The following is a 23,925-nucleotide window of genomic DNA, read 5'->3' on the forward strand; positions in this document are numbered from 1 at the left end:
CACTATGTTTTGTTTTGTTTTTTACAGTCCAGAAGTCTTTTATTTATTTTATTTTTTTAACACCTACTATGCCATGAATTCACAGGGAATATGTTCCAGCAGCAGGCTCCTTCCCATTGGTTCTCACAAAGTGTGTTTCTCTCGGTAGAGCAGGCTGGTGCTTCAGTTGAACTCTTTGGCTTCTTCCTTTTTCTGATCATTTTCCTTCATGTTTTTTAGGAAGTGCTTGGAGTGCTTAATGTGCTCAGTACGCACATTAATTCTCTTGGCAATAATCTTGCCCTTAACTTGTTTGTTTACAACAATGCCAACGGCATGCTAGGGAACGCTGCAGACTCTTCCAGTTTAACCATGGTAACACTTGTGGGGCATTCTTTTTAGAACAGTACCCATTCCCTTAGATGTCTACAACATTGCCTTTATCATAGATTTTCATATACATGGCCAAAGAAACAACTCCATGTTTTCTAAAAGGCCTAGAGAACATCTGTTGGGTGCCTCTCCTCTTTCCCTTTGTGTTCGTCATTTTGGTGAATTACTGGAAGATGGCATTTCCGGCTGAAAGGCCACCGTGTTTCTGGTAGTCTTCCCTAGTTCCAAGATTTGTAAAAGAGCTAGTCATTTTATTTTGCAAAGTGTCATTGGAGCTTGGTATTGCAGTTAGGTAGTTTGGGAGGAAGAGGTAATTTGGTCTAAGAGAATAGCATGAATCCACAGTCTCTGTGTACTGGTTTCTTGGAGGCTTACTGAAGAGGAGCAGCAGAGCATGAAGCTGGAGAGATGTCCAGGTCATGGGAACTCCTAAAGTCATACTTAGAGGCTTTATTTCACCCTGTGTCATGGGGCGCTGTTGAAGAGGCTTTAGCAAGGCTTTGACATGCTCATGGTCCGAGCCCTTCAGGAAGCAAACTGGTGGCTATCTGTACAAGGGAATGGGGGCCATGAGCCTGATTAGGAGGCTCTTGTAGCATCCAAACAAGAGTTATCATGGGCCTTTGCTTTTTGAGTCAGGGTTTTGAGGGAATTTTCTTGGCAGGTGATGGAATCCATTTGTCATGACCTTTGAGAGAATAGTCTGAACTGGTCACTGATAACCAGCAGCAGCTGCAAGAGCCACTTGGTGCTCCTGGGTGTCCTGGGCCCTCTATCCAGGTCTGCAGACAGCAGGGCCAAGCTCAGCTGTGCTCACTCTTATTGGTAGTTCTTTGAACAGTGAAAGAAAAGCCTGGGAAAATGGCATTCATGAAGCAGCTACTTTGTGCCAGGCACTGTGCTAGAGGTTGTGTGTGCATTGATCTCCTTTAGTCAACACCACGACTCATTTTACTGTGGAAAAAACTGGGACTCAGGGAAATGGAGTGGGAACCAGAGGTCAAATCACTTAGGAAGTGGTGGATCTGGGGTTCACATCCACATTTTTTGACTCCAAGGCCTTTGCTACCCCAGGCAGCACAGCCTTAGTGAACTTCTCAAAGGGGAAGTGGTTAAGAGCTAAGAAACGAATGCCCTTAGAGGCATAAATCGTTAGATTTGGGGCTATATTAGTAAATGTTACGATTTGGGCTTTAATTTTAGCAGGGTATCGTAGAACTGTGGGAAAAGCTCTGCTCTGGCTCTTTCACTGCCTACCTCCAAGCTCTTGGGGAAGAGAAGAGGATAATGCCTCTCTCCTCATGGGGGTGTGGAAAGGAGGAACAGGGATGTGCATAGCAAAAGCTCTCTCTAGGCTGTAGATCTCTACAAATGGAAGGAAAGATTAGCACTCTCAGTGATATTTGGGATGGTCTTGCTTGAGGTTCCTCTTTGGCACTGATGTTTTCCCCTTCCTTTTTTTTTTCTCTCCTGGTATATGCCGTGGTTCCACCTGGACCAGCGGGCCTCCCCTTCCTTATCATCGAGACAAGCACCATCAAGCCTTACCACCGAGGGTTTTACTGCAATGATGAGAGCATCAAGTACCCACTGAAAACTGGTGAGACAATAAATGACGCTGTGCTCTGCGCCGTGGGGATCGTCATTGCCATCCTCGCGGTAAGTGTCCAGACTCTGCTGTGGTGGATGCTGTCTGACTTCTCCCTGTATTGTCATATTACAGAATGTCTGAGCCAACAGAGATTTATACCAAGTAGAAGCCAACTTTCTCTGGCCTGTATTTAGCCAAGAAGCAAGGTAGTTAATCCTAAGAACACTACATGTAAAATAAGTGCTATCACCCCCATTATACAGATGTGAGAGTTAAGTGACATACTCAAAGTCTACAGCTACAGAAAATTCGGGTTCAGCCTGTGCCCGGCTGATTTCAAAGAGACTTATAGTTCAGGAAGACTAACCTGTCCAAATGAACTGCTCAAGGGGATAGGCAGTTAGCTTATCTTGCCTACTCTGGATCAAATGTAAGTTGCTGATGTTTCGGGTACCACATTTCATGTAGTTTTCTTTTGACTTGCCTACTCTGGAGGTTGGTTGTAAACTTTGAGACCCCTCTTTGTTTTTTAATAACATCATAAACCAGGCACACAATCAACAGCTTGAATTTGGGGAGGGGGAAGGGAGGCTAGTAGAATTCTTTCCAGCCTTTAAAAGAAAAACAGTTCGTTTGGCAACTGTAGTAGTTTCTTAAAGGTGGACTAAGGATCTTTGTGTTCAAAAACTGAAAAATGAAAGGTCTAGTTTTCCCATGTGCTCCAAATTGACAGTTGTGGGTTTCAGTTTCTAGGAAGAATGGCTTTCCCTGAAAAAGGTGTTTGTCAGGAAAGGCAAATAATTGCACAGTATCATGTACTGAGGTTTGAACAGGTGTTTTTGAAAGTTAGAGGATCAGTTAATTGAACACTTCAAAGGAGCTCACTATACCCAAGAGTGTGGTGAGATAAGAAAAGCACAGGGACAGGAATGTCACATGCTTGTCACTCTCTGTGGCATTATTCCCAGCTTGCCTAGTGGGCTGCTCCCAGGCACAGGGCAGTGGAAAGAGACACTCTTCAGAGCCTCTCCTAGCTATGTGAATTAGGTGGATCATTGATTTCTTTAACCCTCAATTTCCTCATCTGTAAAACGAGATTGCTGTTTGGATTCCCTCAAGGGGATCGCTGTAAGAATCAAATGAATGCCATAAGACCTGGAATTGCACTTTGCAGCAGTGGGCTCACTGGAATGTTCAGAGTCTTTTAGTTGGGAATGGTTCTGGTTTTCTCACCTGGCCCCGGGATAGGCAAAGGAAAATGCTAAAGTAGCTTCTTTAGAGTTCATGTGTCTCCTCCCATCTTTCCTTCCCCAAGCAGAGCTTCAGGTCAGCAACTCTTCGCTTGCTGCTTGCCAAGGCCTGTCCCTTTCTCCTTAAGGGATGTCACCTTTTCTTAGAAAAAATGTGCTTTTGAGAGCTTCACTGTGGCTTGCCCTGTACTTGTGTCATGTTGATATTTTAATTACAATGTTTCCTGACCTCCCAGGTTTTCTTGAAGCAGTCATGTGCTGTGGCCTCCTTATACAATGAGCAACAGTATTGCTTCCCCAACCCATACAATGGCAGCAAAATGGATTAGATAGTGCTTTCCTATAGTTCCAGAGAAACATAAGCCAAGAAATTACTGCAATAATGTTATCTCTTGTCCGGTGCAACTGTATATGGGAGATACACTTGGACAATGTGGATGCATTTCACCCTTGAAGAAACCCCAAGAGCTAGGTATTCTTGTGGTTTTCAGTTTAGCACAGGGTTAAAGGCACATGCCCTAGTTGAGACCTGAACCCATCTGCTGTGGACCATGTGGCAAATTAACTTTATGGTGCCCTGCCTCGGAAATACATCTGTTACATGGAGATACTATGTCTACTTACTAAGGTTTTGAGAATTAAATGAGCTAATGTGTATAAAGTAATTCAGTGCTTGGCACATACGGTATGCCCAGTAAATGTTAACTATTTTTATTCTAAATGAGTAAACAGTCAAAAAATGGTGAAGTGACAGCCAGACATTATATCTGGCAAAAATATAGTAAGGAGGCCGGGCGCGGTGGCTCAAGCCTGTAATCCCAGCACTTTGGGAGGCCGAGACGGGCGGATCACAAGGTCAGGAGATCGAGACCATCCTGGCTAATACGGTGAAACCCCGTCTCTACTAAAAAAATACAAAAAACTAGCCGGGCGAGGTGGCGGGCGCCTGTAGTCCCAGCTACTTGGGAGGCTGAGGCAGGAGAATGGCGTAAACCCGGGAGACGGAGCTTGCAGTGAGCTGAGATCTGGCCACTGCACTCCAGCCTGGGTGACAGAGCGAGACTCCATCTCAAAAAAAAAAAAAAAAAAAAAAAAATATATATATATATATATATATAGTAAGGAAAGGAACCCCAGCCTTAGCTACACATCCCCCACTCTCTTCTTATAGTGATTTAATTAGAACCCAGGTCTCTTGACTCTCACTCCTCTTTGCAATAGGACTTTCTTACCTCTTGTTCCAACGGCTGTGGCATTTCAGCTGGAGGCACATGTGAGTTGGGGGCTCCTAATGAAGCCTACTAGCCTGCTTACCTGTCATAACTGTCAAGGGTACTCACAGAAAAAGGTAAAAGCAAAGATCTCAGAGGTGGATGGAACAATTCACTTTTGTATTCTCAGTTCTGGAAAAGCTCTAGAGTTTAAATTTAACAACAACGATGCTCATGACACAGTTCCCACTTTCCCAGCTGGCCCCATCCAGAACCCAGTTCTGATTAGAGGGCAGGAGTGACAGTCGTGGAGGGTGGAGGGGCCCAGAGCTAGAAATTGAACCATCATCCTGCTGCTTGCTGTCCTGAGCCTTCTGCTGAATGTCAGGTTTGTTTAAAACAGCAAGAGGACTTGACTGATTCGGATGCCCCTGCTCCCATTTGGATGGTCTCCACAACAAAGGAATGGAATGGCAGTGGAGGAGACCAGTGTGGTTTGGAGATGCAAATCATCAGGCGTTATGGAGAAAGCAGACACCTTTCAATGGCAGGAGATATGGAAAAATCTAGTCATGTTGACCTCTTTCTCAGATGTATCTCAGATTCTGGAATTATAGCATAATAGGAATTCCTTCCAAATCCACAAAGCAATGGTTCCTATCCCTGCCTTGCAAAGGCTTAATGACTCTAGCAGCAGTAAGACTAGGAGCAAACAGTAAAATATCATCTCCTATCTCTCAGTTTTGTCTTGCACTGTATTACAATGAGTATCATGGGCAAAGATTTAAAATGGGAAGAAATGCTAAGTATTCATTTTAAATATACATGGGCTCAGTGCTTGCCTCGCTCAGACCCTAAAATGGGTTTATACAGAGTCTTAATATATAATAATTGATGTATGGTTGAGTCATAGATGAATCCCCTCTCTCCTTAGCCATAAAAATGCTACCCCACTTGAATCTGACTTCTGTAATAATATTCCTAACTAGAGAAAAAGTCAAACTTAGGCATCATCTGACTTAGGTTCATGTCCCAACTTCCGTGCTTACTCATTCTGTGACTTGTCCTTCAACCTCAGGAGAGCCATTGAACCCCTTGGAGCTATACTTTGCTTCTCTATAAATTGGTCACAATAGTTCACCAATGCTATAGGCTTGTTTTGGTTGTCAAATCATGTGATATTATGTGTGTGATAAGTGAGAATCATCCTTCATATTTCTGTAGTGCTGTACAGTTTACAGCATGGCTTTTATGTGCACGCTCTTCTTTGCACCTGGTAGTAATCCTGGGAGGTTGATTCTTAAAGCTAAGTCAACCGGGGCTCAAGGATATTGAGTGAGTCTCTCATAACTAAGTAGTGGCATGGCCAGACCAGGAGTCCTCTGATTCCTGCTGCTGTCTTCTGCAGCCTACCCTCCTTCCACAAGTACTTATCAAGTGCCTATGATATGTCAAGTGCTGGGGTCACAGTGGTGAACCTCAGCCCAACCAGCTGCATGTTGTCTCTGGTCATGAAACTTAGCAGCTACCCCATCTCGAGCAGCAAATAACACCTTTAATACATGCTGTCATAGGCTGAGCGCAGTGGCTCATGCCTGTAATCCCAGCACTCTGGGAGACCAAGGTAGGTGGATCACTCGAAGTCAGGAGTCTGAGACCAGTCTGGTCAACATGGTGAAACTCAGTCTCTACTAAAAGTTTAAAAATTAGCTGGGCTTCATGGCACATGCCTGTAGTTGCAGCTGCTTGGGAGGCTGAGGCAGGAGAATCGCTTTAATCCAGGAGGTGGATGTTGCAGTGAGCCGAGATCACGCCACTGTACTCCAGCTTGGGCGACAGGGCGAGACTCCGTATCAAAAAAAAAAAAAAAAAAAAAGCTACATAATAGGTTGCTGGAAGACAGGGGCCAGGTCTTTTCCTCTGGGCACATGGTAGGTACTTAATAAACACCAGGCAGACATTTCTCCAGGAAGCTTTCCTTAGCTGTCTTCTCTCCTACCTTCCAAAGGTCACAGAGAACCCTGGGCCTACCTCTGTGGCTGCAGTCACTGTGCTGATTCTCATGTCTGTTTACTTGTCCATTTCTTGGCTATCCTGTTAGCTGCATGGGGGAGTGACAGATCTGATTTGATTTGGTATTGCTCGTGTGAGACGTAGACCTTCGTGCTCAATATACGTTTGTGAAAAATCACTGAAGAAGTCATAAACTGGGGGCAGAAAATCAAAAGCATTAGGTCAAAAGATATCGGAAGATTCACGGAGCAGGGAAAAATGTCCTGTTTTCTTCCTTAAAATCTCAACTATGCTCCAGGAGACACATGGGTACACACTCTGTACCACATGCAAATTTCTTTATGGAGAGACAAGAAGAAGAGCTTAGTACCTGCAAGACTTGTTTATTCAATATCAGGCTTCAGTTTGCCCACATCTGGACTCCATTAGTTCCTCCCCACCCCTCCATCTCCCTTTATCTGCAAGAGCCCTGCCAAGAAAACAAGGTTCCCCAACATTGCCTCCTCATTAAAGGCTAGTCGAATTTTCAACTCTGAAAAATGTGCAGTTGTGCTGGCCCAGTGGTGCGTTAGTGGGAGACCCAGTCCCCCAGTTTACAATCCTCTACATCTGTGCAATTACCAAGACCACCAACAGAGAGAGGCCACATTAATCCTTCAACTGTGTTGTCCCCTGATCAGATGGCTACGGAGTTCTTCTGAGACCTTCTTATCCCTGGGGGAACAGTGGGAGGGGGCATCTATTTGTGATTTAACGAACACAGGCATGGAGATTGCACTAAATTTTCATCTGTTCCCTTTCTCCACCACCCGCACTCACTCTCATGTCCTGGAAGAAGTGAGAACAGCAGCAATTCTTCCTTAGTTAGGTACAGCTCTTAGGGATTCATGATTATTTGAAAAACTAATATGAAGGTGATGATATTCTCCATTTGAAGTGATAATGCTTAGGAGGCCGAGAAATACTTTCTGTGAGGGGCAGTGTGTGTTGGGGATGGGGTGGAGAATCAGATAACATTTATGAGCTATTTAATGGACCGGAAACTCATGTCTTATCTTAAATCCTCTTCAACAGCTGTGTGAGGTTGCTATTATTTACTGCATTTGACAAATGAGGGAGGACACTGAGGCTTATAAGGGTGAAGTGACTAGCCCGAGGTTACTCTGCTTAGTGAATGGGGGAACACGAATTAAAACCTAAGTCTGGGCCGGGCGCGGTGGCTCAAGCCTGTAATCCCAGCACTTTGGGAGGCCGAGACAGGCGGATCATGAGGTCAGGAGATCGAGACCATCCTGGCTAACACGGTGAAACCCCGTCTCTACTAAAAAATACAAAAAACTAGCCATGCGAGGTGGCGGGCGCCTGTAGTCCCAGCTACTGGGAGGCTGAGGCAGGAGAATGGCGTAAACCCGGGAGGTAGAGCTTGCAGTGAGCTGAGATCCGGCCACTGCACTCCAGCCCAGGCGACAGAGCGAGACTCCGTCTCAAAAAAAAAAAAAAAAAAAAAAAAAAAAACCTAAGTCTGTTTGGCTTTCAAGCCTAAGTGCTTTAACAGATGCTAATGACGGCCCACTCTGGTCAGTGCTAAGTAGAGTGCTCTTTATTTAGTTAGCTATAAAAGCTTTTAGTTACTGGGCTTGGAGAGCTAAATGTATGGAGGAAGATAAAACATCTAGAACACTGGGCAGATGACTGCCTAAGATTGACAGTGTGCATCAATGGTTTGTAGAGATGGTGATCACCTGTTGTGTGTACGTAGGTACAGGGTGATACCTCCCTTATAACAAGCAGGCTTTGTGATAGGCACCTTGGCCTATAAGCTGATGTGTAAAATACAAATCTTGCCTTTGGATCTTACGATTTAAAGGGAATTCAAGGCAAGTACAAGACTGACTATAGGATTAGACCCTCAAGGAAAGGAAAGAATTAGTCTGAAAATAAGAAGAGAGTCAGGGTAGTGCATGGTGGTGGCTGCTAGGGAGGGGAGAGCTTCAAGGACAAAACATGTCAAATGCTGCAGATTGTCTGAGGTCTAAATAAAGTGCTGTGGGAGTTCAGAGGAAGAGCACTTAAGACTAAGGCTTATGCCAAGACTTCATCATCATCATCATCATTCACCGAGCACTTGTCCCATATAATTTTCACCACAACCCTGCTTTTGATACTGTCATCATCTTCATTTTTAGAGATGAGGAAACTGAGACTTAGAGAGAGCTCAGTTGTACAAGACTCAAGTCAAAGAGCCAAACTCTAACCCAGGACACTAGTTGGCACTTGAGCTCTACTTTAAGGCATAAGTGGGATTTTCGTCAGAGAACCTGACCTGGGCAGAAGGCGTTGCTTCAGCAATGTTAGAGACTTCAAAACAATGAAGTGTTTTCAGGGAATGTAGAGCAGACCTGTTTGGCTGAATGAATGGAATATAAGGGAGTAGACAAGGTTACAGTAGGGAAAGAAGATTGTGGCAAGATCGTGAAGATCCTTGAATGTTGAGAAATTTTTACTCTGGCTAATTGGCTAGAGGTTGATGAGAGTATTTTAAGTGAGCTTGGTCAATTTTCTAATCAAGGTAAGGATGAGGCCTGAACCACAGTGGTGGCCATGCAAGGGGAATAGAGAGAAAAAGATAGATGCAGGAGACCTTGCAAAAGCCAGATGGACAAAGGGATGAGAGAGAGGAAGGAGTCTAAGATTGCACATCTTTGTCAGTCATATGCTTGGTGGCACCTTGAGCAGAAATAGAGGGAAGAGAAGTGAAGTTTGGGACAGGAGTGGGAATGGGTGTGACTTTAGATTTAGTTAATTTGAAATGCTAATAACATCTCTAGTTGGGAAAAGTTGGGGGAAGATTGGAATTGGGCCAATTAGGGGAAAAGGGTAGGCTGAAGCTAGAGAGAGAGAGAGAGAGATGGCCTTTTGAAGGTCATCTTCATAGAGCTAATAATTGAAGCTATTGAAGCAGCTGAGATCACAGCAGAACACCAGGAACACAGTCCTAGGGAAGACCCACATTTATTTAGAAGTAGTAACAAAAGCATGCTGGTGTGATATTAAGGAAGCCTAGGACATTCAAGGTAAAAAAAAAAAAAAGAGTAAGAGGTTGCAGTAGGCAATGCTGCAGAAAGAACAGCCAGGAGATTCTTGCCTGGACTGGCAGAGTTGGGCTGTCAGGAGGCCCATGACTCTAAATAAGTCCCTGACTTTTGGGAAAATTATGATGCTTTATGCCTCAGACTCTCTTCTTCATGAGACTTGTGGGCACAGGGCAGCCACTGCTAATTTCAACCATAAATAGCTTCTGGAGCCCCTCTCTGGCCTCTTTGCTGTCTTTATTCTAGATATTGGAGTTCTGACTTACCCATAAAACCCAGAAATTACACTGGTATCTTTGGACAGATCTCTGTCTTCATTACCTTTCCCAGACAGTGAAGTGAGGCACTAATCTCCTGAAAAAGGCTGAAGATGGTAACCAAGTGACAGAAGAATCAGAGAATAAATTTCTAATCAACTATTTCTAGTTACTTAAGATGCCTCACTTTATTGCAGTAGATGGAGCAGTCAGCTCCAGAGAAAATACAGCCATACATCTGTCTCCATCCTTAGAAACAGGACCCAGATACATTATATTTTTCCTTTCCTTTGGGACTGAGAACTAAAGTGAGAAATGTGATTCTCCTTTCATGATTCTCCATCATCAATGGTTTGTTGAATTAATCTTTTCTGGGCAAAAGAAGTTCATCAATTCATGTAACCGAGATGTAAAAGAACAACTTGACCCTCTGTGGCTACCAGGAACTTAGAGGTGCAGGTGCCTTTCAAGATGGCAGGCGCTTACTGGGCGTTCTGTGAACATCTGTCTCTCTGGAGACATACATGCTACCGCCTAGTAGGACTTCTAAGAGAAGGCCAACTCGATGTCATTGGGATCAGCACAGGAATTAGAATGAGGAAGTCCCAGCTTCAGTGATGGTCTTCTTGCTGTCTCATTTTTATCAAGAGTGATTCACTGCCCTCTCTGGCCTTCATCATAGGCATTTATATAAGTGTTGGTAATAATTTAGTAATTCATATGGTGTTGTGAGAAGCAAACAGTATAGTGGATGTGAAAGTACTTTGTAAGCTGTAAAGTACTAAGCAAATATTAAAGCAGATCAGAGTATAGGAAAGTTTGTCCTTCAGACTCAGCAGTGGAAGATGAGTTCTCAGTCTCTGAAAGAGAGATTGTTAGGCTGCTGTGCAAAGATATTACTTTTCTTGGGATAATTTATAAATAGAGTGGAATCTTAAAAATAACACAAAACAGTAGAGTAGGCTTGTCCCTTCTGCTCTGGGTTTAGACTTTGCTTCTGTCTTGATCTGCTGAAAAAGACATACTGACATACTAGATAAAATGATCAGAAGCAATGCCTTCCGTACACACATTTTCTGGTCCTACCCTGGAGGGGTGGTACTTCCAAACTCTTCAATTAGGTATGGTATCATCCAAGGAGCTCTTGGAAGAGATATTCTCTACAAAACATGTTTTTTATTTGTTTGTTTGTTTGTTGTCTTCTCCAATGGAGGGAATAAAAAAGTTAACTTTTGTAGGGCTCTCCTGCTAGGTGCCAGGTGATTGACATATCACCTTATCTAATTCCCTGGCAATCCTGCCGCGTAGATATTATTAACCTTACTTTATAGATGAGGACACCTAAGCCCAGAGAGGTAAAGTCACATGCCTAAGGTAATAGACAAGATTCAGACAGGTTTTTCTGGCTACAGCGTTGTTGGTTCTTTCACCACCTCATGCGCTATCATTTCCCAAAAGTCTATCCTAATTTTTCTTCATATTTCCTCTCCGTAACAGTTAAATATTTGTAAATATGTGGGCAGTTGAGCTCTTTTTCACCAGAGAAGACAGGAAGAGGAGCTATCTTGCAGTTGGAGCCAATCTCTCTCCAAACTGCAGCCCCTCTCAGGCAAGGACTGATCTGTTTCTGTCCCCTTGTAGCTTAATTGCAATGCTTTCCCATTTTATTAGTTTCCAGATTCTGTGCCAAGTGCTTTAAAAGGCAGGTAGGGGAGAATTCTCTGCTTGCCTGGCAGCCTGCCATCACCCCCAGAATCTGTTGCTTGCTCTTTCAGAAAGGGATCAACATTGAAGGCATTTTTCTCAGCAGTGAAATTTACATATCAGAACCTTGCTGACTGAGGCAGAAATGAGGGCTCTGGGGGCAGGAGTCTGGGAGTGGGGACAGAGTCTTTGTAGGGGGAGGGGGAGGGAAGAGCTTATTTTATTACCCAGGAATAAAAACATTGTGAGTAATGAATAAAGTCCGAAAGCAGTAAATCTGGGACTCCAGAGTTAGGTGTGTAACGTGTTGGAGAACAATTTAAGCCTTCGCCTCGTCTGTGGAGGTGAGGTATTCAGGCTGCCTTTCACAGCCCAAATTTCATTAAATAGACTTTTAAGGGTTAGGATTACAAGAAGCCAAGTCCGGCTGGTTCATAATGATGATTTATGGCTGTGCTGTCGACTCCCCGACCCTTCTATACAAGGGGATAGAGAAAATACATAATTTGTTGCTCATTCACTCTAAAATCTGTCAAGGCTGCCCCAGAAGCCATGTGGTCCTGGAGTCATGTGTCTGCCAAATGGCTTCAGCCTGACCCTCTCCTTAAAAATCTGCAATTGCTCTCCTACAGTGGAAATTGGTTTTAATAACAATAGAAATAATAAAATTATCTCAATGTAGCCTGCTGTGGGTCTTTGAGCTGAAGTCAGAATACCTGGGCTCTACTCTTAACTCTGTCACTTACTGGCCTCAAATCCTTCAGAAAAGTCACTGTCTCCCAGAACCTTAGTATCTCCATCTGGTAGAATGGAATATCTTCTTCACAGAGAAGATTAAGTGAAACTGCAGTACAAAATAAATGTAAGAGATGGCTGCTGTTAACATTATTATTAAGAATTTGAGGTACTGCAAAATGTTCTTTTCATCTCCTTGTCTTCCCATGAGTGAAGGAAACATTTTACTTTGCAATTTACTATCTTAAGACTATGGCACTAAAAATGGAAGTTTTAGAGATGGGACATAAGAGCTGAAAAGAATCCCTGAATTGTAGTCAAACCCCGTCTCCCTGAAAGTGACTGGAGCACAAAGGTGACTCATCTGAGATTAATAAGTAAATTCATGCAAGAGATGCTAATTTGTAGTGGAAACTCACATGTTCTTTCTCAGCATCAAACAGGAAATTGTGTTGACTGATCCTCAGGCCACACCTGCTTAGAACAGTTCCTTAATCTGTAGCAGTGGCTGGTTCAGAGAACCAGGGAGCAATCTGAGGTCAGGGATTTTGCCTGGGGCCTTGGTTCTGCTCCCTGTTTCTGGTGTCATCTCTGAGCAAGTAACTTTCCTCTGCTATTGCTTATTACCTGTGCTTGGTTGGCAGGCTAGTGGTAGATGGTGAACATAGCCCAGGAGAGTTGAGAATAAATGTCATTGCAGTTATGAAGTCATCAATCAGTCTAGCACCCTCATTTTACAAATGCAGAAACCAGTTTATCCCATTTTCACTAAACAAGTAGGCACTTGAACCTTGGCTACTTGACTCCTAGTTCAGTGCTCTTCCTGCTGCATAAAAAGTCTCGTATGATTTATAAGTAAGGAAGAATAAAAAAGAGTAAGAGAACACGATTGTGGTAATAAACATCTGGAACTTGTTTGCCTGTGAGGTTACATAGGGTAAATGTATAAACAGGTTCAAAAGGGGAATTAGATCATGAATGGTAGGAAAGAATGCTGGGCAGGGAGTCAGTGCACCTGGGTTTAATCTTTAGATGGGAGCTCATTTGGACCTAAGATTCTTCTAAATATAATGGTCCCTTTCATTAATGACTTGCCATGCTTCTCGGAGTTTAATGTCTGCAACGTGTTATCAAAGCATTCTTGGTAATGTTGAGGGGATCCTTCCAATTTTGTAATAAGGCAACTTTGAGGACTACCGTCCTGCTCCCTTTCATTCATTTGTTCCTTCAACTGATAGTCTTTGAGCATCTATGCAGGGTCACATACTAGTTTTACTCTCTCAGGAAACGGCTATGCCAAGATGCTGGCTAAAGTGGCCTTTGACTATGTTCCTCTAATACAGAATTGTACTCAATATGATCTGGGAAAGTGAAATGTAGCTCTTATATATAAAGCATTTATAAACACAGTCACTGTGTCAATGTTGCCTGTGATAGTAGCTGTTCTCGCTGCTGCACCTGTTTGTCCCTGGGCCCAGCTGGTGTTTCCTTCCTACATGGTCGTCCTTCCCCAGACTTTGGAGCCCTTGAGGATCTTGATCAGACCTTGTGCCTTGATGCTTTCCTCCACTGTAAAAGAATATTGGGAGCCTTTGCAAAGGAGTATCCAGATATGCCAGACTATTGCTTCCCTTGTGGTTGTGCACATGCCCTCTTCCCTCTGAAAGGGCAAGTGTAGCTCATCATCCTGCCCTGGGAGGAAGTGTGAAGGGACTTTTGTGGTGAGTGATGAGTTGACCATCACTGTCTCTGGGCTGTGGTTACAAGCAGGAAGTGCCCATGGCTGGGCTGTGGAGTTAAGACAAAGGCAGCAGGGTGTGTGGTTGTACACATCATAGGCATTTACCTTACAGAACATCAGCTGTCCCCCATCCTTAATGTAAATGATGTCACTATATCTATCTTGAGCGTCAGGATTTCATGACATAAAGAATCTAAAAGCAATGTCTGGCATATAATAGGTAATCTGTAATTGGTGGATTGTTTTCAGTAGTGATAAAACTCTAAGCATCATATCATAGATACAGTGTGAAAATCAAGAAGGATTTGAGAAGGGTCTTCAGGATCAGAGAAGACCGCACAGGCTGACTGGAGGAAATTCACAAACACTGAAGGGCATCGTACTACAAGTTTCTTAGTTTTTAGACTGGTATTCTATTTATCACACTCTGCTTCTAAAAAGTAAAAGCATCACTCTCTATGGTCCAGGTCATTTCCCATTCATGTTATCCTATTTGAACCAGCAGCTGCAAAGGTGAGCAGCCTCCTTTTATAGAGCAGGAGGCCGAAGCTTGGAGGGCATAGATTATTGTTGAAGGATACCAGATTGGTGGTAGAGTCTGGATTCCCCAGGACTTAACCATGGTATATCCACCTCTTCATACAGAAACTCTCACCATGGCCAATGTCAGCACGAGGCTGAGGCCCTTACTGGAGTCAGGTCATTGTCTGTGATCCTTTACCCCAAATCCCAGAATCCCGAGATTTGCTCAGACCCTGTGACATCATAGCTACCCTTAACCTTGTCCTTGATTCTGCATTTAGTATTGCTTTTCTATAGTTAAGTTCTTGCCTCTCCCTTTAAAAAAAAAAAAAGAAAAAAAAAATATATATAGATATATACACACACGCACATATATGCATATAAATATATTATAAATATATTTGTATGTTTTTGTTGTTACAAAGGTATTACATGGTCATGTAGGGCTTAAAACACCCTACTCTATTAGCACTTTCATCTTTCCTTCTGTGCGTATTTGTGTCTGTATATTTCATAAATAGAAAATTAGGACACTCCTTTGCAAATATTGAATATTCTCTGATGTTGTTAAATACCCTTTACAGCATCAATGTTAATGATGAATCTTGATACCGCCTAATTCCCCTATTGGATTCCTTTTAGATCATCACGGGGGAATTCTACCGGATATATTACCTGAAGAAGTCGCGGTCGACGATTCAGAACCCCTACGTGGCAGCACTCTATAAGCAAGTGGGCTGCTTCCTCTTTGGCTGTGCCATCAGCCAGTCTTTCACAGACATTGCCAAAGTGTCCATAGGGCGCCTGCGTCCTCACTTCTTGAGTGTCTGCAATCCTGATTTCAGCCAGATCAACTGCTCTGAAGGCTACATTCAGAACTACAGATGCAGAGGTGATGATAGCAAAGTCCAGGAAGCCAGGTGAGACACCACCTCCCCATGGCCAGAGCCTGGACCCCTTCGATACAGTGCAGTTCAGTGAGCACTTACTAGCTGATCCCTAGTTTAGATGGGTGAATAAGGCATAGTTCCTATTCTTGAGGAACTCATAGTCAGATGATTGAGACAGATATGTAAATCAATACTTCCAATATAGCATTGGTAAGTACATTCGTTTATTCATTCTTTTGTTTATTCATGCATTCATGGGTGCCTGCTATGTTCCAGGCATGGGTCCAAAGCACTGCGAAGGATGCAAAAGTGAACAGGGCATAGTGCCTACTCTCAAGGTTACAGTCTAGGGAGGGAAGACAGACAAGTGTGTATCAGGGATGTGAATACGACTGTTTCATGGCCCTCTCTTGCTCTTACAGGAAGTCCTTCTTCTCTGGCCATGCCTCCTTCTCCATGTACACTATGCTGTATTTGGTGGTAAGTACCCACCCTTTGATCTGAGTAGTGCTCAGTTCCAGCTTCCATCCCTTCTGATATCATAGCCCTCAAAATAGTTAGGGGCATGACATCACTGTGAAATCCTTGAAAAAGAGGTTAGCTAGAAAAGTTAGGTTTAATTCTGAGCTCTGCCACTGCCTTAGCAGAAGTTATTTTACTTTCCAGTTTTTTCCCCCTGTTTTTCAAATAAAAGTAGTATTTGCCATAGCTGCTTGATAAGCATTGTGGACACATTTTGAAATTTTAAAGCGATAAAAACACTTGTATTAGGTTGGTGCAAGAGTAATTGAGGTTTTTGCCATTACAAAAACCCCTGGACTATATTACTTAAATGGCAAAAACCAATTACTCTTGGACCAACCTAAATATAACATTTTAGGGTACAAGCACTGTTTCTGAAAATCTGTTGCGGGAAAAGATTGCTAAGTAAGGCTCAGAGAATTAAAGTGAACTGCCAAAATGTACATAAACACCAGAACTGTTGCTAAAGCCCAAGCTTTCTGATAAGTTTTTTTGTAGTGTTCACCATGTCAGTCCTCCGTATTCTATGGATAGAAGGGCTTTAAGGATTATCATTACCTAAGTATTTAGAATAATTTCGAGTTTTGCAAAATACTTCTGCTCCATGAGGACGCATGACTTCATAACAACACTGTGAAGTATAAAATCCATGCCCCATTTCTCAAATCCACAGACCAAGGCCCAGAGAGGTTAAGCAGCATGTTTGAGTTCCTTCGACCAGTGGTGGAACGATAATTTGATTCCCATGTTGCTCTTCTCATGGCCATGTCGGCTCTGATTTCCTGGAGACGGTTGGGCAATGCAGGTGAAGTGCCCTGCTTGCCTCCAGCTGCCAGACAGATAGAGGGCTGCTCTGTTTTTCTTTGTCAGTTACATGTGGGTTTCCCTGCCTTTCCTCTCCCCTTGAATGAGGTCCGTGTGTGCCAAGGCACTTCCTGCTTTCAGCTGCTTTGATGGAATTCAGAGCGAGAAGGTGCTGAGAGGTCAGACATAGCTCAGAGGAGCACAAACTGTTTGAAAAAAGAACATTTTGATTTCAACTTATTTAAAAAGCATAATTAGGAATTGGGAAAAACAATAGAAAGTTTGTTTGATTTATTTATCTTTCTCCCCCAATCCTTTCCAAGTTTAGAGGCCTCTAAACTAAGCCAACATTGGCTTCCCATTACCGAGGATGCAGAGCTGAAAGATGGGCCCCAACCTATGACAACATTAAACGTGGATGTTGTGTGTTCATGAGTAACACTTCCCTCCATTCTTCATCTTTTTGTTTTTGTTTTGCTCTTAGAAAGGAAAATTTAGCAAAGATATTTAGGTTCCTGCTCCCTGTGTATATTTTACCCAGGGCTGGAAACAATTTTAAAAATGTAATTTCGGTGTTTTATAAAAGTGCTTAGAGGAACTGGGTATGTGATCACTTTTTTCATATCCCTTCATTTTATTCCGAAAGAAAAATACTGGATTGTTTTGAAGCCAGCACTGTGCACTGTGGCCTTCACAGCTGCACAACAGGTGAAGATGCTGACTTGCTTTGGATGCCTTCTGTGTGCCAGGCACCATGTCTACTTACTCTGTGACATTTGCTTTTCAGTGACCTGATGAGGTGTATTTTGATTATCCTATCCAATTTGAATCTAAGACGTTTAGTGACAAAAATTCCACCGTCAGTAAGAGGCAGAAAAGGTATTTGCAGGCCAGACTCCAACATTGTTGTATGTTCTTTTTGTTGTACTGTGCTACAAAACCCACAAACAAACAAAAACCAGACCTCTTCAGGATGAACTTAAGGAATATTTCCTTTTAACCCTAACAAGTTTTGCCTGAAGGAGACCTGTCTCCTTTTGCTTTAATGGTTGAGATGTCCCCTCCCTCCCGTCCCCAACTCCGATTACCTCCTTACCAGCTAGAGATCTCTATGGGGATGATGGGTGAGACGTATATTTTGACTGAAGGTTTGTTTGCATCCCTCAAAGGGAGGAAAAAGTTGTAGTTCTTCCATATTGCTGGAAGGAAGGAAGAGAAAGAGGGAAGGAGGAGGAAAGGAAGAGAGAGGGATGGAGGAGAGCCTCCTTTGGCTGGGCACGGTGGCTTATACCTGTGATCTCAGCACTTTAAGAGGCCAAGGTGAGAGAATCCCTTGAGGCCAGCAGTTTGAGACAAGTCTGGACAACATGGGGAGACCGTGTCTCTTTAAAAAAGTAAACGACGAGAAGAAGAAAGAAAGCCTCCTTAATCTATCCTCTTTTCAGCATAGTATTATATCCCCGACCTCCTACCCCACTGTGCACATACGTTCTTCAGAACTCTTGTACAAACACACATTCAACACTCACAACTCACATATACAACACATATGTACACAGCTGTGTTTTTAGCTCTAAGGTTATCTTGCCCTAAAACCACCAGTGAAGATAAGGGCCAAAAAGTAAAGATGGCACTCTTTGCCACGGCATGTGCTTATGTGATATTCAGAGAAATCCCAGCTCTTCTAACATCTGATCTGCAAAACTTTCTTTTTTGTTGTTGTTGTTCTCTTTTTTTTTTTTTTTTTTTTTTGAGACAAGGTCTCGTTCTGTCACCCAGGATGGAGCACAGTGGTACCGTCTTGGCTCACTGCAACCTCTGACTCCTGGACTCAGGTGATCCTTCCACCTCAGCCACCTGAGTAACTGGAACCACAGGCGCACGCCACCACACCCAGCTAATTTTTGTATTTTTTTTGTAGAGATGAGGTTTTGCCATGCTGGCCAGGCTGGTTTTGAACTCCTGGGCTCAAGCGATTCAACCACCTTGGCCTCCCAAAGTGCTGGGACTACAGATGTGAGCCTCCATGCTCAGCCGATTTGCAAAACTTTCTTTTCTTTTTTTTTTTTTGAGATGGAGTCTCGCTCTGTTGCCTAGGCTAGAGTGCAGTGGTGCGATCTCGGATCGCTACAACCTCCGCCTCCCAGATTCAAGCAATTCTCCTGCCTTAGACTCCCAAGTAGCTGGGATTACAGGCGCGTGGCACCACACCCAGCAAATTTTTGTATTTTTAATAGAGACAGGGTTTCACCATATTGGCCAGGCTGGTCTTGAACTCCTGACCTCAGGTGATCCACCCACCTTGGCCTCCCAAAGTGTTGTGATTACAGGCTTGAGCCACTAGACTTGGCTGATTTGCAAAACTTTCTAAAGAAAGTTCATACCATTTAGGCCCAGCAGAGAAGGTGGGAAACTCTGCTGTCAGTCCGAGAAGCCCTTAGACCCTCCCTCAGGGCTTTTATGTTGGGCTTCAGGAAGTGCTGGAGTTGGGCAAATAGACTGGCCTCCCCGGTGCACCCTGTGCTGTTTTATTGTTCATGCAGCCTGTGATTCATAGCTTTCCTGGGGTGCTGGGGAGAATCACATTTGAGTCAGCCAGGTTCAGCATTGACAGCTTTTGTCTTTAGAATCAAGCAGATGTGGAATCAAATCTGGCTGTATCCATGACTAACTCTGAAGCCATGAGTGGGTTACATAGCTTTAGAGCCTCAGCGTACTCATCTGTAAAGTGGAAGTGATCATGTCTATTTTGCAGAGTTGTTGCCACTTTTCCTCTCTGGACCCCACTTTCCCCATCTGTCAGATGAAAGAGTGGGATGAGATGGCCTGTTTCTCTCTCAATCACTATGGCTCTATTTGAAAAAAGTTTGAACTGCCCTAAGTGCTAAAAAGGAAGATAGGGAGCCATCAAAACAAACTTATGCCTACATTACCATCGAGTTCAGAGAAGAGCAGACCAGAAGCACCAGCCAGCTCCACTCCAGGCCTTTCAGCAGCAGCCACTTCTAGAGCTTCCATAACTTTAAGAGCACTTCATGTTAGGTCAATGAATAAATTTTGCCAAATGATGAGCTTGGAAAAACCATGCCCCAAACACCAAATTATCTCTGCACACAGAAGCTTAAGGGTGAGGTTAAGGCTTGTTAGAGATTAATACAAGTTCTAATTAAAAAAAAAAAAAAAAAAAAAAAAAAAACACAAACCCACAGCATATATAAACATAAAGTATGCTTTATACCTCTGAGCCCTGGCCTAAACCCCAGAGGACCACATCTGGATTGACCCTGCACCTCCATGGTTGGAGATTGAGGATGACATACTATCTGGATAAAATGTCAACACCAGGGCAGACGCCAATTCATGCAGCACACCTGGTGTCTGCTCTGTTGTGCTGGGTCCTGCCCTTAAGGAACTCACCTGTGCATCCAACATTCAGCATTTGGTACGTGCTTAGTGAGGGACTATGATGCACCTAGCACCAGGCTGGGAGTGGGAATGGGGAGATGGTTACCGCCCTTGCATAATTTAGTCTAAAGAAACAGTACACAATGATAATAGTCTGATACATTGTCCCTCGGGGCAAGGGGATGTGTAGGTTATATTATGGACTTTCAGAATTGTGACGCCTAGGCTAACCTGGAGCAGAGAGTGGCAGTAGAGGTAGTTAGTCACATGAAGATAGAGGAGACTGGAAGAACTACATGTGTGAAGGTGAAAAGGAGGAGGTGATTTGGGGAACTGCAGGTATTCAGTTCAGTACAGTTCTGAACTGTATTTGGATGGCTGCTAGGAACCAGGGAATGGAGGGCACGCTTGAGAGTGGAAAATACCTTTGGGATCAGTCCCAGCTCCTCATTTTGCAGGTGCATTCGGCAGCCACTTTGTGTCAAGGCCTTTCCTTAGCTGCTGTTCTCCCCACACCCCACCCTGAAATCTGCACCTTGCCCCTTCCCCTTCTTTAGAAGCCTTTCCTGACTATCCTGTTTAAAATGACAACCCCGTCCTCTGATACTGTTCTCCCTGTGCCCCTTTGCAGCCTTACTTCTCACCATCTGACATACTACATTTTTACTTGCTTGTTTGTTTCTCCCAACTAAATTATAAATTCTGGCTGGATGCAGTGGTTCATGCCTATAATCCCAGCACTTTAGGAGGCCAAGGCAGGAGAATTGCTTGAGCCCAGGAGTTCAGGATCAGCATGGGCAACATAGTGAGACCCTGTCTATATAGATAAAAAAAATTATTAAAAAAGATTGTAAATTCCCCGAGGGAGAGATTTTTTGGTCTCTTGATTCACTACTATATCCTACTTCCCAGAACAAGGCCTGATACCTAGTAAGTGTGCAATAAATATTTGATGAATGAATGAATTTCAGGTCTCCTGACACCCTCGGGCCATACTCCTTTCCGTTCCAATCAGAACTTTTTTTGTCTCCTCATCACGGACTTGATAGATTGCTAAGGGCCTGTGTCATGTAGGGAAAGTCTCTGCTGCCTCTTTGCTGAGCTCTTTCCCTATTGACCCTTTACTGTGCTGTCCCATGAGAACTATTCTTGTGTCGGAGGGTTTGTTGGGTGCCAAGGAAACAGGGAAGTGGCTGTGCTCTGACAGCCCTTTCTCTGGGCTGTGCTTGTTAGTCATTGAGGTTTTGTTCGGCATGTTTGGCGCCCTGGAGCCTGGGGTCTGGTATGCCCACGAGGTGTACCCACAAATCCTGGGAGTGGCTATAGAAACTCCTTGGGGGAGCAAGATTGTTGTTTCCAAGGGGAATAAATCACTGTACCAGATGTTTTTCCTCTTTTTTCTCCCTATCTCATTCACTCGCCCCACCACACATCCGTCTGTTTCTGAGTACCTATTCTGTGACAGACCTGTGTGAGTGCCTGGGGACACCGAAAGAGCTCATCATTTTGTGTGGAAAGCCAGAGAAGTAAATAATGGCCAAACAACTGGATGCATTCTCTGCTTAGGGGTGGACTGAGGGGATGGAAGTGGCTCTCACCTCTGCTATAAGGTATAATGAGTCAGCTCTTAGACTCCCCTCTGCTTCAGATCAGGTCAGAGATTATTCCACTGTAACTCTTACAAAAGCTGTACATTTGTGTTTCAAATGCGGGGGTTGATGGAAGTGTGTGCAGGTGAATTAGAGGAGTCTGAAGTTCCAAATGTCCCCTGGAGGTTGTTCTTTGGTGTAATGCCCTCAAACTGCCTCTTTTCTCCAAAGACAGAGACCCAGTACAAAAAGACTAAGACTTTATGTGAAGCAGTAATTTCCTAAGGAGGCCAGGCAGTTCTGTGCTTAGAGCACAGACTCAGAAAGAGGCAGATATACTTAATGTACATCACGTCTCTTGGTTACCTTGAGCATTAATTTCTTCATCTGTAGAATGGGCACAGTGGTATCCACCTAATAGGATTATTGTGACAATTACAAGTAATGTAATTTAAAGCACCTGGCCCAGGCGCTACACCAGTGCTCAGCAAAATGGTAGTTTTCTTTCCTCCCTCTGATAGTGACAGAAGACACGATTTGATTTTCTTCTAAAGGAAAAGTCAATCAAAAATTCTTTTGTCCTGAAAGTAAAGAACATTCCAGAGAGAAATTCTAGTTCTACACTATGTTTGCAAGCTACCCACCAGACACATGAACCAGAGCCCAGTGAGAGCCATAGAGGAGATTAGAGAAGGGAGAAAGTTTCTCTCTGGGTGTCAGTGGTCTGGCCTGGCTTCCAGGAAGAGGGTAGGCAGGGACCTAAGGAAGGACAAAAGCCTCCTTTTCACTCTTAGCAGAACTGTCCCGAGAGGGATGGAAATGAAGTGAGAGGACAGTACAGACCTGTTCCACCAGTATGCAAATCATGTAATGAAACACAAATGACTTAGCAAGAACCAGAGTGTGACTCACCCACTCATCTGACTCTGCTGGTTCAGACCAGAGGAACAGCCTCAAGTTCAGTCGGACACTTTCTAAGGAGGTTTTGTTGGAATTCCACAAGGCCCCAGTTCTGAAGCTAGGACAGGGAAGGAGAAGAGAACTCCACTGATAAAGTGAGTTCTACATGCCAGGGACTTACATACATCATTTTGGGGTATGGGAAACAGACATACACCTTTCTTTTTCTCAAATCCACAATCAGCAGGTATTTTTTAAGCAACTGCAAGCAAAATCTTAATACAAGAAAAGGTCTTTAAGATTATATGCTGTTCTAGTGAAGGGACTTTTTTACATCTATGTCTTTCACAGAGTCTTGAATAGATGCTTCTGACATTTTAAAAAATAAACTAATCTTCTTACACTGTATATGAGAAAACAGAAATTCATAGAAGCAGAATGACTTCTCCAGGGCCATACAGCTTGTATGTAGCAGAGAAAAGGTTCCGATCTAGTTGCTCTGGCTGCAAATTACTTTCTGCTGTGTCATAGTGGTGCTTGGGAAGTAGTTTGAGAGGGCTGATTCTCTAGCCCAGAGGCCATGCAGATGGGGAAGTGAATGCAGATAAGCCACAATGTCAGCAGTAGAGGAGAAGAGGCCAAGATGATTTAGGCTTTCAGGTTTTATCCAGCTCTGCTTACCCTTTCAGGGCACCTAGGACTTTACTAAAGGCCCTGTGGGTGTTCTGATCTGGGAAAGTGTGTTTTGGTACAGAATAGGGGGATGGCATCATCTGTCAGAAGGGTTTGACTTCCTTTCTTGAATAAGTTGTACCTGTCTCCTGTGGAGTGGGAATAATTGGAGCCTCCAGAGTTACTTGTCCCCAGCCTCCAGAATGTACTCCCTGATCCCAGTGAGGCCCAAACCTCTGGCCTGGAGTGGCTCGTGTGAACTGGGCTCTATACTGGCAAAATCCAATCCATTTAGCAGCAGTGAAATTGATGTGAGATGGAGAACGTCATTGTATGCTTTCATCAATCTCAAAGCCTGCTGCTACCAGCTTACTTCTCATATGAGATGTAGCCACTGGATGGAAAGTCATTGTGCAATCTCATTCTCAACTCTTCTTTAAGTTTCACCAAAACTTACTTGTTTTGGTGAAAATTGCCACAGTCACTGAGTAAATGTCATTCACCAGGGCAAAAAGGTAACCTGGATTTCTGAAAAGTATCCTGAGTGCCCATCCTGTGCCAGACAGGTTCCTTTCCATATTGTCTCCTTTGATACTGGCAAACCAGAGAAGGAGATACTGTTCTACCTATTTTACAGATAAGGAGACTGAGGCTT

General features: G+C 43.7%; 1 protein-coding gene and 1 pseudogene across 1 annotated transcript in view; one reads left to right on the forward strand and one right to left on the reverse strand.

Moving 5' to 3' along the window:
- PLPP3 (phospholipid phosphatase 3) overlaps nt 1-23,925 on the forward strand; it is an 83,420-nt gene that overhangs the window by 40,153 nt on the left and 19,342 nt on the right. Inside the window, exons 2-4 of the mRNA XM_010365728.2 lie at nt 1,874-2,031; nt 15,131-15,408; nt 15,801-15,858. Coding sequence (XP_010364030.1) covers nt 1,874-2,031; nt 15,131-15,408; nt 15,801-15,858 — 494 coding nt within the window. The remainder of the gene's footprint in view (nt 1-1,873; nt 2,032-15,130; nt 15,409-15,800; nt 15,859-23,925) is intronic.
- On the reverse strand, nt 67-526 carry LOC115900790 (annotated as a pseudogene).

This window comes from Rhinopithecus roxellana, chromosome 12 (assembly GCF_007565055.1).
Source record: "Rhinopithecus roxellana isolate Shanxi Qingling chromosome 12, ASM756505v1, whole genome shotgun sequence".
NCBI lineage: Eukaryota > Metazoa > Chordata > Mammalia > Primates > Cercopithecidae > Rhinopithecus > Rhinopithecus roxellana.